Source organism: Takifugu rubripes, chromosome 1 (assembly GCF_901000725.2).
Source record: "Takifugu rubripes chromosome 1, fTakRub1.2, whole genome shotgun sequence".
Classification (NCBI taxonomy): domain Eukaryota; kingdom Metazoa; phylum Chordata; class Actinopteri; order Tetraodontiformes; family Tetraodontidae; genus Takifugu; species Takifugu rubripes.
In genome coordinates, this window is record NC_042285.1 from 14,800,838 (window position 1) to 14,820,962 (window position 20,125).

The following is a 20,125-nucleotide window of genomic DNA, read 5'->3' on the forward strand; positions in this document are numbered from 1 at the left end:
ACCATCAGTGAGTGAACAAAATTAAGCAGAACGTTGAAGAGATCGTTAAGAAAAACATGTTGCAATAGTGGCTCTTTGTTTATTAAGGACAAGAATAAAGATGTTACACCGCATGGTAATCACGTTTGTAACCCTGACCAATTTAGTTTGTAATCTGGATGGTGTGCTCTCTCAACCATGAAAATGGGGCCATATGTTTCTTGACTCTCTCTCTCCCTCTCTCTCTCCCTCTCTCTCTAGCCCTCTCTCTCTCTCTCTCTCTCTCTCTATCCCTCTCTCTCTCTTGTCGTCTGTGACATAGAGACTGGGGCAGGACAACAGTCACAAAAATGGGGTTATGTGGTTGCACAAACAAGAGCAGCACAGTGAGAAAACAGACATGACTGTTGGGCTTAACGCTATGAGAACGATATCAGACCTTATGAATATGCTAATCCCAGTTTACCATGAACAAAAAAAGCTCATTAATTAATCTCCAACAATGGCCCTCTTTTAATAACACACTAGCTGCTGTTGTGGAGGGAGACTGTTGAATGTATGCTCACCAGTATGATATTAAACAATAATAATCCAAACTTTTATATGGCTCAGATTATTGTCTTAGTCATAAACTGTCGTGGGGGAGGGAAATAAACACTTTATTGTAGACGGATTGGAGACGAGCCTGCAGCCAGACACTCAGAGGTGTGTTTTCTTGGGTTGAATTGTGCCCCTTGTGTTATTTAGGTCAAGGGGATACCACATAAAAGCCCTCTTTAACGTACATGAGAATATTTTTCAATGGTAATGAGCATCACTTGGTTCATGCAGCACTTGGTAAAGATACAGTTACCCAGCCTCCACCACAAGGACCACAACAAAGCCAGTTATATCAGTGCCTGTTTGAACCTTTGCTGGCTGTCTAGGCTCTGTTAGACATGGCCAGTCATCTAATACAACTGTCAATGTCCCGCCTTGTACATGCCATATGTCTGGTTATTACAGCAGGAATTATTCACGTAGAGTCACAGAGAAATCTGTAGAATTTTTTACTCCTGATCTAACAGTTTTTGTGTGATCCTCAATTTAAAATCAGCGTCCAACTTTTACCTCGAATAAAACATGTCTTGCGTGTCCGGAGTGGATTCCTGCCTATAACTCCAGGATTGCTGCGGCAGGCAAACTCCCAGACCCCTGTCAGCCCTAGCAGCAGCACTTAACAGAAAATGGATGGATGGATGGAATATTTGGCATTTTGGAAAGTAATAGGACACAAACTGTTCTGTGGTCTGCGATATACATCGATTAGTGCTCTGTGATACACATCAATTAGTGCTCTGTGATACACATCAATTAGTGCTCTGTGATACACATCGACTCCTGTCACATTTGAGAGTTTTCTATTTCTAATGAGGAAGTTGCTTCTGCGACACGATACAACATGGAGCATCTTTCGATTATGTCTTTTTGCTGGGATGAAGTTGCAGCAACACAAGGGAGTTTCTCGGTAACTATTTGACCACGGCCTGTTATTGTTCCCGAGCACTTTTCAGCACCTCTCTCTTGTCTTTACATCTGTTTAGCGTGCCTTCAGCAGCAGTGGATCATTGAAGGCTGAGCAGTCAGCAGGCGGCAGGCCCATTATGTTGCTAATTGGTGCCATGAGTAAGATGGCTACATTATCAAAAGAACTGGAGGGAGTAGGGGGTGAGGAGATGGAGAGAATGAAGGAAGGACAGAAGGAGAGAAAGGCAGTGATTTGTTCTAATTAGGGGAGTGTCCAGCTTCCAAGTTAGAACCAAATTAGCTTGACAGAGGAGTGACATGTTTTATGAGGTTGTATTTGTATGTATGGACATGTCAAGTCAAGAGGTTCTGTATGAGCTGTAACACTGAATTCAATGTCCGTCCACAGCTTCCCGATAAGCTGCTTTCATAGAAAAGACTATTGGTGGGAAAGGTCAACTGCAACTATGGGAACTGTGGCAACACCTGCTGGTAACTGTGACAACAGCGGAGGTGCAGGGGAAAGAAGGAGAGTGGGAGGCTGAAACAGAAGACATTTCAACTCAGGTTTGAATAAAAATGAAATTAAACTAATACAACTCAGCCAAAGACTCACATGGAGAAAATGTTGGTTCCTTTGACTATTGCTGGTACGAACTATCGCTGGCATGTATTGCCTTCAGCTTAAGTTAGGTGCATTAATGAGAATTCTTCAGCTGGCCTCAACATCATTATACACAGCCTAAATTAATGGTCAGTTTCAATTAAGAAAAATCTTTTAGAATAAATTGTTTGTCTCCACTCACTCTGGTGCACATTTGCACTCATGAAGAGTCCCATCAAAAGAGGGAATCACAACATTTCCTTTAGATTTATAGTATATAAACTTCAATCAAAATTAGTTCCCTCAGCCAACAAAATCAAAAGTCTGTCTTAAACAATAAAACTTAATTCAATCTACTTCTCATTAGCAAATATTGTGATACAAGCAGAGTTCAGCTCCACTACAACAGAAAAAAACTCAATTTGAAAATACTGAAGCGGATAAGATGACATTTCATTTGCCAGGTACTTATAAATGTATGTGGACTGTGTGGGGAAAAATGAGAAATTCAGGGCTGAGGAGTCAGACCTGTACAATTCAGTAAACATACATAATGCTCCTCTGCTGATATTCTTTATTAAATCTTGGCTCTGGCTTGGTTGGTTCATTGGCAGACTTTGGTTATTTTTTCAGATTTTCTGTGGTTAATTGATCAAGATCAATGTATCGCTTTGACAACCCTACAGGTAATATTGAACCGTAAAAATGTGGTTGTAGAAAACCTGAAAGAGAACAATAAATAATCCTGAATGTGAGATTATCTGGAGTGAGAGACATCCTTCAATGAAAACAGACCCTGATTGGAGAAGCAGGTCGTGCTTGCCGCTCCGCTGACTACCACTAGAGAATCCATTGCGTTGTCCATATGGAACTGGGATGGTCAATGGGATTATAACGTGCAGCGCTCCTTCTCCCTCTTCTCGGCACCACACATAATCAACTGGAGGATGAAGTCCTGGTCCGAGCCTCAACTGAAGAGATTCCAGATCCCCTTTTTTCCTGTTGGGAAAGAAGAGTGAGGCAGTGGGGGTCTTGTGGGCAGAATGAGCAAGGGGTCCACCAAATGGATTAACATATTTAACAGAGGAAAAGATCAAGCCTTTATTGAGAGAGGACAGAAGGAGGCTTTCTCTCACACATACCGAGGCTGAGAGAAAACAGAAATGAGTTTAAGCTGGATTTGTTTTCATTGTCATGGAAAAATGGCAATTGACCAGGGATAACTACTCACATGTCGCCTCGTTTCTGTTTTTCTCACAGATGTAGACCAAATGTACAGTATACCTGCCCCCAGAGGTAACAACAAACAGTAACTACAGGGAATATGTTGATGCCAAACATCAAAAGTAATGACAGTCCAGTTGCAGTGATGCGGCACAAAGCAATCATTCACCTCACTGAAGGGGAAGTTTTTTTAAATCGGATGACATCATTTTCAACCACCATATATATTGTTGATCCTATGGACTCCTCGTTCCAAGGCCAGGTCTGACTTAAGCAAATAAACACACATTAAAAGAGATCTAAAAATCTGATGATCATATTTTCCAGAATTATTTCATTGATGCATTATGTTAATGTTTCTTTTATATTTTAGTGAAGTGATTTGGTTATTTTACATGATGTGGTAACACACTTTATGTGCTTCTGGACAGATGATCATCGTGATTTATATTAAACTGAGATGAAAGCAGCAGCTCTCCTGATCAGACCAAGAATGACCACAAACGTCTACAAAGACCTGCTGGATCCTACATTTACAGGCAGGGATTCAGTGAAGCCATGACTACAGTAATCATCTCATTCTCAGACTCCTCCAGGCTTTAGACAAGTGGGCAGCTTCATATGATCAGATTTTCTGATGTAAAGCTTCCAGTGATGATGTTTTATTTGTACATAAGTACACACCTTTATCAAAACACAGAGATCAACAGAGTCTAACTGTTCTTAGGGAAGAGCTTCAGGATTTGATGGGGAAAATCCTTGTGTTCTTTTTTATTTCAGGGATTTGGAGGAACCTAAAGTTCTTAGAGTGTACAAAATATGGTCAGATAGGTGTGACAGGACAACTGCCTCTTCAATGGTTGAAGCCCCTTAATGTTGTAACAAATAAAACATTACAGTACTCCAATCTGGATAAAATAAAGGTGGGAATAATCATCTTTGCACCTGCCATAGAAATAAGGGACCCACATAGAACAATGAAACCTTCACTCAGCAACCATGATCTCAGCCCTCCTCTGGATCCTGAACTTGATTTTGAGAAACCAACAACTGGGGAAGATGACAGCTTCGAGGTTTTTGTTCAGTGTAGATCATCTTGCTGTTGGGTAACGGGAGAAGAGCCAGTCTCATCCGACAACTTTCTGAGTTTGCATGACTTTTACACTTTTGTGACAATTGGTTTTGTTTTATGTAAGGCTTTTAATGTCAAATAAGCACTGAAGTCTCAACAATATGAATGTCATGGAGTGGACAAGTCACAGCCCAGACTTTACTTAGACAGAGAATTAGTGGCTGGATTTCAAAAGGACTATAAATGCCTAATCTCTGTGCATCCTGACAGCCTCGGAGATTTTCTGAAGGGTCCTGACAGCCTGATGTGATAAAAAGAGTAGGACAAGAGAAAGATGGACACATTTAGAGTGAGAGAGAAAAAGAAAACAAAGAAACGGGAGAAAACTGCTGCTTGGATGCCAATATTGTGATTGATGAGGTCACAGAGTGTTTGAGCAGAGGGCAAAGTCAGTCATGGCCTGAAACATCTCACCAGGTTCCATCGCCGTGTGTGAAATGAACAGTTGAGAAGTGATGACTAATATAAGTTAGCAAAGATTTGAGTATTTCTAAAAACATCTGATAGACTATCTGAACACATAGTTGTTCATTAAGCCTTAAAGTTTATTCAAACACATTTGTCACAAAGCGTGTTGCTGTGAGGTCACCTTGGGCGCTTAACTGGGTGGGCCACTCCTGCAGAAAGCAGGTAGCATTTTTCAACTGAATGGAGGTGCTGGTTTAACACACAGACAGACCATAATCTCTGCTGATCATGAGGCCATTAGTGGCAGCGGCCCTGCCCCTCACTGAAACTCATTAGAAAAGCCAGCACAGTGAAGCCTCATTACCACCTCCCTGTCAATCTAACAGACACGCATCTCCCCTCTGCCTCGCTGTGTGTGTGTTTGCGTGTGTGTGTGTGTGTGTCATAATAGAAACAATGTGAAACATTAATATCAGCTCAAATATGTATGTAAAACTGTCACACAGTCATCATGCACTTGCTGTGAATTTTATTCTCGAGCATAAGCAAAACCGAAAAGAGAATCTTGATGCAGATTCAGTTATTTTAAATTGCTGAGCTGGAATACATCTCCTATTCTCTCATGATGCACAAGTTTTTCCTGTTACTCCCAGTTCCCACACTGGTTTCCAGTCAGTCTGCTTGAGTGTTACTTGATGCATATACATACATGTATGGTATGTATTAAGTCCATATTTATGGCTGCATATTCATGCAGACTACAATAAAATAATGCTGATTAAGTCCTTTGTTGGTAAAAGTCTCCATCGAAACCAAAAAACTATAAATAGACTGAACCACCTCATGCTCTGCTCATTGTGCTGCAGGCAACAGTCCAGCAGTCCTGGACTATGTGCAGCTGGCACTGCCCTTCCTTCATTTCACCAGTTAGCCGAGCTTTTTAAAGACATTGACTTACTGGGGAGTACACCAGCTACTTTTTCCACAGAACTCTCTATTGACGTCCTCCCACCCTGCTCTGCTCTGACTCTGCCACCTGTTAGAGTTATAGTTCCTCAGCCGAGTCTATTGCACCGTGCCACGGCAGCAAACGCTGAGAGAAGCTGCCAGCATGTCTGTCCATCTTGTGCTGGGATTCTTTGTCTTTTGGGGCTCTTTCACTCTCAAACTTAAAAACAGTGTTAGGGAGCGGGGCGACATGGCAGTCCTGGCAATTAGAAGCTCTCTGTGTGTTTTACCGTTGTTCGTTCCTCATTAACCGCTGCTTATTCAGTAGGGTTGCAAGTGCACGTGGAACACACACACACACACAGATACTCACACAGTGTGTGTGAGAGAGAGAGAAAGAAAATTGCCCCCAAAACTTTAAAAATCAAAGATTAAGAGATTTTTTTTAAGTCACACTTAAACAGATGGCTTTCAGTTGTTTGTTCCTAAAATTTCAGTTGTTTGTTCCTAAAATATAAATTACAGAAACAAATAACAGAAGTAAAGGGTGAAAATCACTGTATAAAGAATTTAAATGAAGCATTTTCTTCTGGTGATAAAGCCAAACATCCCTAAAACAGATCATTTAAGAGAAGAGATATAAACCCAATCTGAGAAACAGGGTGAACATCAAGCACAAAGTCAGATTTTACAAAGGAGCTTTCTTCACCTGAAGTATCCTTGCCTTGTTTTAGAAGAGGTTGACAAAGGAGTGGTTTGGTATTTAACATATGAGCATATGTGTGTGTGTTTGTCTCCACTCCAGGGCACTCAAGACTCTGAAAACAGCCCCTCCAAAATAACACAGGCCTGACCTTCCAAACGCTTTTGCACCCTGACATGTGTGCTGAGGAATAGAGAAAAGATGGGCCGAACAGGAATGGTGGGTAGAAAATTATTACATTTCAGAGGCAGAGACAAAGTATTTATTTATAACTTTCAGCTGGGTGCTTGGGGAGAAGTTAAATAGAATGGGGAGGGGGTGGTGGATGTCTTTTGCAAGGGGGCATCCTAGGTGGTCAGCACTGACCTGCACTAACCCCTTGTATACTGTCTAATTCTTTCAGCCTTCACACTTGTCTTGTATCCACAGCTCCCAAGACCTCCCTGGTAATTAGGGAACGAGTCATGCCCACTCCCTGCCCCCAAAACCTCTAAATTTTCCTCCTTCTCCTGGTCTGGTGACACATACACTCACACATCCTCAGAATTGACGCTTCAAGACACCATTCAGTCCTGATCCCTACTTGCTCTATCCCCCACCCTACATTTTTATCACCGCCCCCTGTTTTGTATGGCTGTCTCAATCCATCAATCTTGCCATTAGTCCTCCATTACGGAAATGGTTGGGAATGCCCCCTTAACACCGCTGCTTCAAATTAGTTTTCCTCTTGCATGTCCCTCCTCATAAGAGTGCCTCCATCCCTCAGTCCATCCTCATTAGCCCTACCTGTTGTTTTAAAATGACCACCAGTCTCCTTATATCACCATCTCCAACTTCAAGTTGACACCAAATTTCCTCATTGGTAGGAAAAGGAGGAAATGAAGAAAAGCCGGGGATGCTGTGGGTGGACACTGGTGGGGGTGGGAGCACTTTGGGTGGTATGTTTCCTGTGAGGGTGGAACACAATGCCCCCTGTGTTTAGGCAGGCCTACAGGAGCTTGTTTTACAACAAGGGAGGGGCAGCCATCAATGGCCAGATGATGTGAACCACCCTGAGCTGATTCACAATGACAAACAGCCCCCTCCAAGTGCTACCCCACCTTCTCCTCCTCTTTTCTGCTTCCCTCAATGCCTCCCTCCTTTCCTCTATGCAGTCTGTTTGGTTGGACCAAAACCATGGCAGCAGAGCGTGCGATGCGTCCAATGTCTAGGTGGACTGAAAGTGAGACGCCCTCTCACTACATGGACACACCTGCTCAGAATTTTGACTTACAGTAGATTATAGTCCAACACACAAGCAGTGAATGGAGTCTTGGGTCCTCTGCTGGTTCATTAATGGCTCAGTAAGTCACAAATTGGAATCAGTTTCCTTAAGACAATTGAATGAATGAATGAATGAATGAATGAATGAATGAATGAATGAATGAATGAATGAATGAATGAATGTATTGAAGTGCACTGTCAGCCACCTGCTTACCTGCCACCATTCATCCAAAGGCAAAATCCGGACAGTTTTACAGTGGACCTGGAATATATGAGAGTAGCTGCAGCTGTTTGTGTTCTGACATTCCCAAATCAGGTCTTCCAAACCCATGTTCATGGACCTGTCACTGGGGAAAAAACATCACTTCTTGTCACACTGTGCTCACTGTGCTTGCTGTTAAAACTCAAATCTCACACAAAAAGAAAGTGGAGGGTGAATTGGTGAGGTCAGGACTACTTCAGCTCCAGCTTGTGTGATCACTTTGAGGCATTGTCACAGTCCGGTGAAACCCTGACTGAATATTCAGCATCACAACAGCCCTCTCAAAAGCAGCAAAGGCTAAAACTCCCTGGCAGCCCGCTGGCTCTCCATCCAAGCTTTTTGTGAGGGAATCCGTCATGAGGAATATCAGCACAAAGAGGGCTCTAACTTACTTTGTGTCTGAAGCCAACTGAACAATCTATATGCAACAACTTGTGGTGCAGTTTGCTGGATTTACTGTGTGCACCACGAGGTCAAAAACATTCTTATCAAGTTGTGTTCCTTCAGCTTGGGTTGTATTACATCAGGATTGGCCTAGCGAGGATACTGACTCTTCTGTTGTATTTTTTTAATATTAGACAGTTGTCAGACTGCACGTTGACATTTTAAAAGAATTGACTGAAAAATTAGCTCATTTTTGTTTTGGTGGTGCTCTCCTAAAATCTGTGATCTCTCTAGGCAGGATAAAAACAACAGCTTTTCTGATTAAAACATCATTTCAAGAGATCGGGGTCTCTCTCGCTCTCTCTCTCTCTCTCTCTCTGTGTGTCTCTCTGCCCACAAGTGCCCAAAACACTTTTTAAAAGTCAGTTACAGTTTGTGTACTATTTGCAGAACTCATATTCTGATGTACAAAAATAAGTCATATTTCATTACGTGTGTGTGTGGCAGAAGCAGACGCTGCTGGTTTAAGTGGAGGAACGCCAGCCTCTTATTACCTCCATATGATGCTAATTGCAACAGCAGAGGATCGGTCTGTGCTGATGTGAAAACCATTGTTATTCCTCTGCCTATTGTCTCTGACCCTCGTCAGCTCAATGAGGGTCTGTTGAGAGCCTGGCAGGTCCCCGTCATTAGATCCTTTTACAGCTATTGTAATACAGCTTAGGGAGCCCAGTGACTCTCTGTGACTTACAGCAGAACTGATCAAGACTGTCTTCACAACAACAAAGAAAAGGTTTTTTTTTAGTTTTCTATTGTTTTTGGGGTTTTTCTTGTACAGTATCCAGCTATGCATTACCAGGATCTTCTACCTTTAAATACACTGTCAACAATACTACAAATCTCGTACTGACTGACTTTAATATTACTTAAGTAACAATACAGCCACGGTGGACTGTAGTGACCTGTGGTGTAAAGAGTAATGTTGTAACCACTGTACTCCAACAGTGCCAGTGTTGGCGAAAGCTGATTTCAAGGTTTGAATGAGGCCCACGATGATTGGGTGGAAAATGAAATGGATAGGAAGGCACGGACAACTTTGTAAAGGTCACCGAACGAAGACAGACTAATGATGCAGAATGCTCTTCATGAATAATTCCTTCTCATTATCTTTAAACACACGGCAAATACTGGCATCATAACAGCATCACCACAGGTTTGACAGCTGTGTGACATCATCTGAATGCAGACAGTCTTTGCGGTGCTTCAGAACACACAAATAACAGAACAGGTATAGAAGGGCAAGTTCCCATGTATTTATTTCTGATTGTAAATGCATTAAACATGCATTTACAATCAGAAATATACTGGAAATATTTACATTACAACCGGCCACATGTGTGTATGTAAAATTCATATTGATGCAGGAAACACAAGTAGGAATAATGATGAAGTTTCAATGTATGATAAGAGATTATGGTACGCAGTGAACAGACATTATTGGTCTATGTTAACATAAATCAACCTTTAATAAGTGAGCTGTACAATGAACTTGACAGTAAATATTAGAAACATTACAAATGATGCTGAAAATTCACCAGTGTTGTGATAGTTGCTGATTCTTGGTGAGGAACCTTGATCACTGTGTAAGATTTATAAAATCATAATTTTAAGTAAACAAGCAAATAATTTTAAAATATATTTCACATAGTTTAATGCCCCCTTTTTTTTTAGAATGCCTAGACTGTCTTATTGATATAATGGAGAGCATCAGTTTAAATGTATTTTTTATATTTACATAAGGCAGCTTTCAAAAACATTGATGCAAGCAGCAAGTTTCAAATTATAAAGGTTAATAAACAACAGGAAACATGCAGATGTTCTCAACACTACTGAACACTCGACCATGTCAGGCAGACTAGATTCACTACTTTGTGAAAATATATGTTTTTATTTGCATCTTTGCATGTTACGTTTTATTTGTTGTTGAGAATATAATGTAACTAGATCTTATAAAGAAAAATATTAAGTTTATTAAACTTGCTGGGGCACTTTTATGTCCACGGAATTGTTTAAAACCATAGAGACATTTTCCACAGCCACAATGACGCTTTCTTCTCGCTGCAGACTACTGGCAGCCTAATTCCACTGAACATTCTGCTCCACACTATTTTTGTCAAAGACGTTCTATTGACAGCTGGCTTACCCTCCTTGTCTGCCATTCTCTAAAACAAGCATCTGAAAGGCTGGGTTGTAAATACAAGTGTGAATATATTTATTCTCATGCCGCTTTGTTAAATCTCCCTGCACAAACCCATTGTACCCCCATGCCCTCCTGGGTGACCCCCAAGGATCAGAGACCAGGTTGTCGAAACATTTGTAACATTTGGCCAAAGCAAATCTCAATCTGCCTGATGAATTGAAGCTCAGGCCCAAAAAAGAGAGTAAAAAAATCCTCTAGAACCCCCAAAACCCTCCTTACTAGTCCATGACACCCTGCAACCCCTCCCTCTTTCTTATCCCGCTCTCTCTCTCTCTCACACACAAACTCACAGAGTGAGAGAGAGAGCATAGAGACTCAACCCCTTACAACCTTCAGCAAATCTCCATTATCTTTTCCCAGCCAGATGGGGCTGCAGGAATAATAGCTGAAGCCCAATGAGTTCCATTCAATTTGTCATGCCGTCTAAAGGAGCTTGTAAGCTTCCCATTTGCAGTTATGTTATAGTAACCATGGGAGGCTTTGTAGTGTTAGGACTTAATTACCTCCTAATAGCTGTTGTAGAGCTAAAGCCCCAATCGAGCATAACGTGATTCTGGTTAACAACCCCTGGAGACACAGAGGACTGAAGACTTCTTTGGCAGGCTATTCACTTTGTTTTTTTTTTTGCTGTACTACTTTTCAAATGGTAACACGGCGTGGATGGTCAGTCTGAAATTAAACCTTATTATCGGTTATTAATTTGAGTGAAATCAAAGATCCCCCCCCCCCCCCCCCCCCCCCAAGACAAGCTGAGGAACATCCATAATTTTAGAAGGAAAAAAAAGTCATGCGTTAATATGGGGACCATAGCGACAACAATGGCAACAACATGCGTTGCCTTTACCAAAATTGTTTGAATTTCTTTGTTTTTATCTTCTGGAAAAAGTTTTGTTTTACTTGGTTTTACTTTGTTTTACTTTACTTTGAAGGAGCCACATTTCTAATGTTCACAATTAATCAGTTGTGTCTGTCAGACTCAGGCAAAACTTTCATCTTATGATGCCACGGCCTTTGTCAAGCTCAGTTTGGACTCACATAGATTCATAAGTTATTCCATATGTTTATGATTCACAGTGATGAGGGCAAATAAACATGAAAAAGTTGTAAATGTTCTGTAGCACTTGTTTGTTTTGCATCATGCCAAATTTGACCAAGAACTTTAAAAACTGGTCTGCACAGATGAATTTAGGAAATGTTGTTGTATGTCTGACCTATGATAAAATTGAACAGCACTGCTAAAATCGAAATGAGGGTGGAGAAATGATAACATGTTAACTGACAATAAACTGACTTGCCTTCAAACTCCTCCTAACAACCGGCTGCTGGAATCCCCAAGGCAGAAGGTACATACAGTAAGAGTCACATAAGGCTCTGTAAAGATTTCTAAACAGTCAAAATACGTGCAGGACAGAGTTGTCTCATACTTTCACATAAGCAGGAACACAATGGTCACTGTGCTGAAATGCAGAGATAGAGGAGAATGATCCAGAGACTTAACTGCACCATCTGGCACGGTGGCCTGGTGGAGGCCCCTGACGGATATACATGATGAAAACCTGATCCAGAGCACTCATGTCCTCAGACTGAGCTGAAGTTCACTTTCAAATAAGACAATAGTCCCAGGCAAACAACCAAGACAATGCGGGAGTGTGCTAGGGACAAATCAGTGAACGTCCTGGAGTGGACCAGCAGGAGCTCTGAATGGAAGCCAATCAAACAGCTCTGGAAGGACCTGAAAACAGACAGTCACCATGTAACCTGACGGCATTTGAGAGGCACACCAGAATGTCCAGGTATGCAAAGCTTGCGACAAGACTGGAGGCTGCAACTGCTGTCAAATCTGCTTCAGTTACCGAGTGAAGGGTCCGAATAGTGACGTCGGAGCAACACTTCCTGTATATTAACGTTCAAAAGAAATAAGGTATATAGTTGTCACATTTGACATTTACTGGTTGCTGACAAACTAACACTACACACACACACACACACACACACACACAGACATACACACACACAGAGCAGCAGCATAACAGAGGTGGGTGGGTGGGTGGTAGTATGTAGCATCTCATGTTCCTTTCAATAAGAGCAAGAATTCTGTTTTATTCCTTTCCAGAAAAGGGCTGAGGGTGGGGGCTTTCGATTCTCCCCTCTTTTCTGTTTTTTTGTTCCCTTTTTACATTTTTGAAGCAGATTAGCAGGATTAAGTATGGCTCACATATGCTCCTGCTCACTATTGGTATTCACCACAGCACTGGGCCCACCACCACCCACACTGACAGACAAGGATAAAGATGTTGGCAGTGAGAATTTGGACTTGGCAACATTCAAACGAAACGAACACAACGGTAAATATCAAACACACTGACTGTTTCTCATTATTTGCTCTGGGACTCAGTAAATTAAATGAACCTGTAATTCTAATGCAGTCAATATAATAACAATAATAATAACAATTACAAAACTGCATAGACAGACCTGATTATGCTAAATTGTCTTATTTCTGAGTAGATGCAAACCGCTGCATCCGAGTTTAAAATCTGGTGAAAATCCTTTTTGCAGAAGGCAGAAAATAAATAGACTCCACTAAATTATCCTTAACAATGTTTTCCTTTAATTGTTTTTTCTTTTAAGAAAATACATGGATTAAAATTATAAATTATATATAGTTAGCAATTGCTGTCAGAAATTTGTGCCTCCAGGTATTATTGTTTTTAAAAATCAGAATATCTGAAAAAAAGAAATCTGCTTTTTGGATTTTAAGTTTTAATTTTTTAAAGCCATACTTTGGCTTTTGGGAAGTTTATCATTTGAAAACCATGAGCACAAAAAACACAAAAAGGGGGATTGTTATATTATAAATCATTGTATAAATAAAAGATGTTAGATGTCTGTTTTTTAATGGACAAAATATATTTAAAAGGTCAAAGAAGATGGCACCATTATCAATGCTTTTAGAGTTGAACAAAATAGGACTTCAGTGATTCAGAACTCACAAGTCTCTTCCATTAAGGTAACTGATCATTGGCGTCGCTAAGGTGCCTTTAACGACCTTGAATTTCAGACAGTACCGAGGTGGACAAGTGTGAAGGTCAAACTCAAAAACCTAATTCTGCGACTTATCACATCAAATCTATCAACATACGGACTTGACAGAATCAGAAAATTTGGAAAATTGCGCTTTGCGATGTGATCTTATATATTTTTGAGTTAAAATTAGAAAAAAAAATAAATCCCTTTTTTTCTAATTTGAAAAACTATTTCTGTCTGTCTGTATTTCAAGTTTCCATAATTTGAAACACACCCGATCGGCCATGAGGAGCGATTGTCTCATTAAATCGCGCCGACCTGTTGAGCCAATTAACGCGTGTGGCTGCACAGTGGAGCTGGTTATATTTGCAGAACAATGGTTCTGTCAGCTTCAGTTAAACGTCCACCTCGGGTCCTTCTGTCAGCAGCAACAGGCCACGATGGCGGCAGACTGGATTCAAACCGGCTCTGGATGCTGACCGTTAAAAATCATTCGGCTCCGCCATCACCCAAAACAGACGAGCGGCAGCTGCGAGTCGGAAAAACACCATATTAACAGAAGGAACCAGTTATTTTAATTATTAATGCTGATTTGTGGAGCGACGGATGAAAAAAAAAGCCCGAATATATTTTTTTTAATTGTATGGAGCATTTGCAATTACTGTATCCGATAATAAACTCGCGCCGTAAAGTGGCGTTTTCTTTCTAAAGCTCTTATGTAATTTCAAAAAACGAGGCCTTTATAAATCTTGATAGTTTGCTGCAGACGGGTTCCCCCCAAAATATCGCGCCATCTTTTGTCTCCACGCGCGGGCCAATATTTTCACAGGAAGGGGCCATATGTATGTTTGATTTCACTTGATCGTGTGTGCTAATTACATCAGGACCCTTTGTCACCCTCCTCCCCCCGTCTTCTCTTCTCTGCGCAGAACTGATTGGTCGCAGGGAGGCAAGTGGGACAGAAACTGTGTTGTCCTGGTGACCCGTCCTCTCCGCTCCTCAGCCCCGCTATAAAAACCTGCGGTCGAGCGCCGGCGCCGCCAAACGGGATGTTGGATGTGAGTTTGAGTAACAGGTGGATTTGACGGGTGGGTTTTTCTCATCATCGGGATTGGACAAAAAAGTTGGTAAGTGTTTGTTTAATTTTCCCCCTTCTGCATCTATTCGTGCGAAAGAAAGAATTAACAAGGGAGGAATTTGTGAAAAGCGTTGCACATTACTTAACTGTACAATATTTTAGATATTTTCTAGACAAATATTTGTCAACTCTAGCTCATCATAAATTAGCTCTAACTTTTACAGGTCCGGTTTGTCGTAATAACCGCAGTGTGCCTTTTATGGTTCGGTGAATTTATTCTGACAGATTTATTTTCCCCTTAAGACCACAGCGCTGGACCAGGATGGACTCAGATACGAGCCGCATGTCGAGCAGACCCTCCTCCCCCGAGGTGGACGACATCTTCATGTCCAGCCTGAAGACATCCGTGCACGGCTTCTCCGGAACCGTGTCCTCCACGCAGAGCGACTCCCCGCCGGACATCGGGAGCCTGCGCGGCCTCTCCGCCACTGACGAGGAGTCCCTCGCCATCCGGCTCGCAAAGAAAGATCGGAAAGTGCTTTCGGACAACGAACTGCAGACGATCCGCCTCAAAATCAACAGCCGCGAGAGGAAAAGGATGCACGACCTCAACGTGGCCATGGACGGACTCCGGGAAGTCATGCCCTACGCGCACGGACCGTCGGTGCGCAAACTCTCCAAAATCGCCACGCTGCTCCTGGCGAGAAATTACATCCTGATGCTGAGCAACTCGCTGGAAGAGATGAAGCGGCTGGTGAGCGAGATCTACGGCAGCGGCGCACACCACGGTGGCTTCCACCCGACAGCTTGCGGGACAATGACACACGCGGGGCCCGTGCCGGGACACCCGAGCACATCTCACAGCTCACACCCGGCGGTGCACCACCCGCTCCTCCCACCGGCGGCGGTGTCCACGGCGTCTCTGTCGGCACCTGGCATCGCCGCCGTCACATCTGTCAGACCTCATCATGGACTCCTCAAAGCTCCCGGTACCAGTGCGGGGCCCCTGGGAAGCAGTTTCCAGCACTGGGGTGTGGGCACCGGGATGCCTTGTCCGTGCAGCATGTGCCAAGTTCCCCCTCCACACGTCCCGGCCATCAGTACCGTTACCATGTCAAGGCTGTCCAGCGACTCCAAGTGACCCGAAAGTCACTGGATCAGAACTTTTGTGATTGCCACAGACTTTATTCATGCATTCGCACGTACTGTATTTTATTTATCTTCGTTGGCCGCTCCACTGCGACCAGTCATAGTAAAGACCAATGCATCATTCCTCACTGGGAGGTTTTGCTACTAACTTAGTGTTTTATTGTAGACCTAATTAACCTGGGTGGTTAAAGAAGATTTATCTGCAAAGTTCCCCAACTAGATCTGAAGGTTTCTGTTATTTAAAAATCCAGCCTCTGATGATTTTAGTTGTATTTTTCATTCTTTGGGCATGCAGGGACACACTCCAAAGTACACTACAATATATAACTTAGAATAGTTACTCTGTGAAAATAGTCGTATATATATTAGTGTCGTTAATGTATGAGAGACTCCCGCCTCCCGCACATATTGCACCTGCTTTATTTAATATGGGTCGTTTTCTCCCCTCTTCAGTAGGTCTCAACCGTCCTCTTTCCTACGTGAAGCGTGACCACTTTTTTAATAAAAGAAAATTATATTTATTACATATTTTGGATGGGAATTTTGGATGAATGTCTGATGATGTTGGGGTTTCCAAATGTAAAATAAAGACCAGTTAAAAGAGGAAAATCTGGTGATTTTTTTTAGTTTACTTTTCACAACAGAAAGTTAGTGAGGTGATATTCATGAATGAAGGATCACTGTAACAAATCACAGACGCACCGGACGTGCAAAATGTCACAAATCCATATTTAACAGGAGAAATTTGGGTGTGATGCATTTTGCTGTTTATTTATTCTGGATCATTTTGAGTACAATTACAAAGATATGTTACATTTAGTCATGTGGTATAATTATATTCAGTTACAGACAGACAGACAGACAGACAGACAGACAGACAGACAGACAGACAGACAGACAGACAGACAGATAGATAGATAGATACTATCTCATGAACTATTGTACAAGGTCAATGAACACAAAGACCCTTTAGGAATCGGAGAAACATTTCTTTAACTCTCCTCTTAACTGTCAAATTAGAGGCCACTGGATGCCAGACGAGTCCAGGCGATGCACATCGCTGAGATGTTTTGCAAGGACTTGTAAAGCTGGAACAGTATGAACTAAAGCTCTGAATATTCATGCACACATTTCTTTATTTGTCTCATTACCAAAACTAAATTATTCAAAGTCAATCCAGATTTTGTAAGACATTTCAAAGTGGAAGAGTCTATATACCGCCCGTGCATTCATTCCTCTGCTCTTTATTTATAACTTTTTCCCCGATAAAACAGCAAAAACACAATTTTTTTAGAACATTTTTTTAATTAACTTATCAACACCAAGACTGATGACCTCCATATATTGTTCTTTTTTTCTTTCTTTCTTTAAGACACAGACAAAAGCAACATTCTGATTTACAGCAATTTGGAGGAAATAAAACAGATGACATGTTTTCTTGCTTTTGTCAAGCTGAGTTGGTAGAAAAGGGGCGAGGGTGAAATTAGTAATGAAAAGTAGCGTTCAGTTTAGGAAAATGAATGATAATGTAGAATGAGTTCCAGTTTTGTTCCTACACAGCATCTTCATGATAATCTCCATGTATTGCAACTAGAGGTCCCCCCTTTAATAGTTTGAAATGCATGTTTTCTATGTGTCATTATGAGAAGTTTCATCAAGATTGGTCAGTCAACATGGTTCATATTTGCCTGTATAATTAATCTTGGTTCTTAGGTCTCATTAACTTTGATGGGCTTCAGTTTATGTTTGTCACAAGCTAACAGCTCAAGAGCAACTCTGCGTCATGATTGAAATTTGTTACAATATTATCTTTCAAGCGATGGTCCACTTGAATCCAGTGGAAACGTTGGTCTCTGAGCTTTGGAAAGTGTAAAGTTAGAAAAACCAACCAGTCAAAACTAATATAAGTGGCCTGCAACATGTGTTCTTAGTAAACTTATCCAGGTCCAATCACAGTTAGTTTTGGAAGTGGACTAAATAGCTGCAGCCTACCACAGTGGTCGTTTCTAATCAAGCGGAGGAAAGTGTCTGGTTTGGTGGCTTAAGGATAAACTTACTTAAACGTTCTTCTGGATTGAGTGAGACACCTGCAGCAAGAACAGGTAGCAGCAGAGTGTGAAGCGGCTGGAAAGACGTCTCAAGCCATTGTTCTCATGGAAAAGGCCTCCTCAAGGTCAGAGAAGAGACGCTGGCCCAAGTAGGAGTTCAAGTCTCTCTGACAGTAGACCGACAGTATTTGTGCGGCTTCTGCAGCGACATGGATGCTGTCATTTTTCTGAGCCTCACCTTCAATCTGGGGCTGCAGGTAGTGATTTAAAGGGTGTCTAAGGTCACCCTGTGAGGTCAGGAGCTGAGATCTGTGCTTCTCTACATCGAGAGGAGTCCATTGAGTTGATTTAGGCAGATGTCTTCCAGACAAACATAAAACTTGTTAATAGAAGCAGAAAAACAGTGTTAGAATTAAAAGATAAGCAGTTGGGCTTCATCAATTTGAATAAGCACCTTTTATCCCACTGTTGGTAGCAGGCTGACTGATGCTGAGAGTGGGAGGGTGGTTTGGTAGCAGCGTAAATATTCATATCTTTGGGCAGTCAGCAGGGAAACATCAGTTTAAAAACTGTTGAGTGAATTTAAACCTTCCAGAAAACATGGCACAGATGTACATGTTCAAATCTGCACATCGTGTTGTGTTAGCTGAACGGATTAAATACCGGTGGGGTGCAGAATAACAGAATAAAGATGTGACTGAGTAAAGGAGAACAAAGCCAGAGGAGATTAACAGTCAGAGATGCTTTCAGAGACAAAGGTGGGATTTAGTTTTTCACAAAGCAAACATGTTGTGTGTAAAGTTCATCCTCAGGAAGGTTGAAGTTTTTGGGGGGAAAAAATGTTTTGGTAATTTTTGTGTATCACACATGAGAACTTTTGATAATGAAGCTTTTTAGTTATTAAACAAGACCAAACAATCCAGTGCTGTAAGTGGCACAATAATATCCAGTGCTAAGCGAAGACATAACGAAGACGCGAGCGTCCGCCTGGCGTCATCAGTGTGGTGGTTTACAGTCTTGACCTATGCAGCGAGGGTTGGACACGCCAAGCAAAACATACAGCAACACAAAGGGAGGCCAATCTCTGACCTGCTACTGCAACTTCAAGCTGTTTATATCCTAACATTGGAAATGGAATTCAGCAACATCGGGCCGCATTTTTATTTGTTCATGAAAAGCTTGAAGAGACAGAAAGACACAAAGACTGAAAAGAATGAGTATATGAAAGTGAGAAACCCTGCGTGAGAGAAGAAGATCCATTGTGTATGTTTTTTTGTGACTGAATAATTGTCCCCAGTGGGTTTGGAAAGAGGGATAATCCTGTCAAACAAGCAGACCTTTGGATATTCATGACTGGCCCAGCAGATCTGTGGACTGAAGGAGGACACAGTCAGGATAAGATTAAAGATCAAAGTGAATCTGAGGATTGCAGGACAGGAACATGAATTAGCCAATCACAACGCGCTGCTGAGGGCCACGGGGGCCAGATGTCTGGTGGGTTTGGTTGAGCTCTGAATGACTCCAGAAGGAGGGCCTGCTAAAAGCAATTCAGGAGGGTGTGATATATGCACCTGCCACCCAAACTTTAACGCACAAATCACTTTGTCAAAAACCTAGAATGGTGATGCCAACTTTATTTATCATTCATAAAAGTTTTGTGGCAAAAGTCTTCAATTTAGAAACCCCTGTCTTCACCTTTTATGTGCCTCAGATCACAGGCAGAACATAGAATGTTCTAGTGATTTGGCAGTTTAAGAAACCGTTTTCTTAATGCACAAGCTACACTTGGCTAGGCTACACCATCAGTGTTGGACCTCACCCATCAGGTTGGAACAGAATGGGAGAAGGTCTCACATTTAGATCTGCATCTTCTCTCACTTTTCCCTGCAAAACTTTGGTGGTTAGTGCTAAACTACCAAACTAAACTTTGGTGTGGTTTTTTTTTTAAAATAATTATACTTGATTTGACTTTCAAAGACACACAGAGTATGCAGAACTACTCAGTAACAATGGAAAAAAAGGAAAGGAAATTAAAAATAAAAACAGATCAACATTTTTTTTTTAAGTGGGGATATTTTCCATCCTGCCTTCTCCCTTTCTGTCTCCCACAGCAAAATAAGGCAGAATCCAAATGCCGACCAGTACAGAGC

The 20,125-nt window shown here is 41.7% G+C and overlaps 1 protein-coding gene across 1 annotated transcript; it reads left to right on the forward strand.

Moving 5' to 3' along the window:
* Nucleotides 1–14,646: 14,646 nt before the first annotated feature.
* olig2 (oligodendrocyte lineage transcription factor 2) lies at nt 14,647–16,531 on the forward strand. The gene is made up of 2 exons (XM_003961625.2): nt 14,647–14,827; nt 15,082–16,531. The coding sequence occupies exon 2, from the start codon at nt 15,101–15,103 to the stop codon at nt 15,917–15,919; it is 819 nt and encodes a 272-aa protein (XP_003961674.1). The 5' UTR covers nt 14,647–14,827; nt 15,082–15,100; the 3' UTR covers nt 15,920–16,531.
* The last annotated feature ends 3,594 nt before the right edge of the window (nt 16,532–20,125 follow it).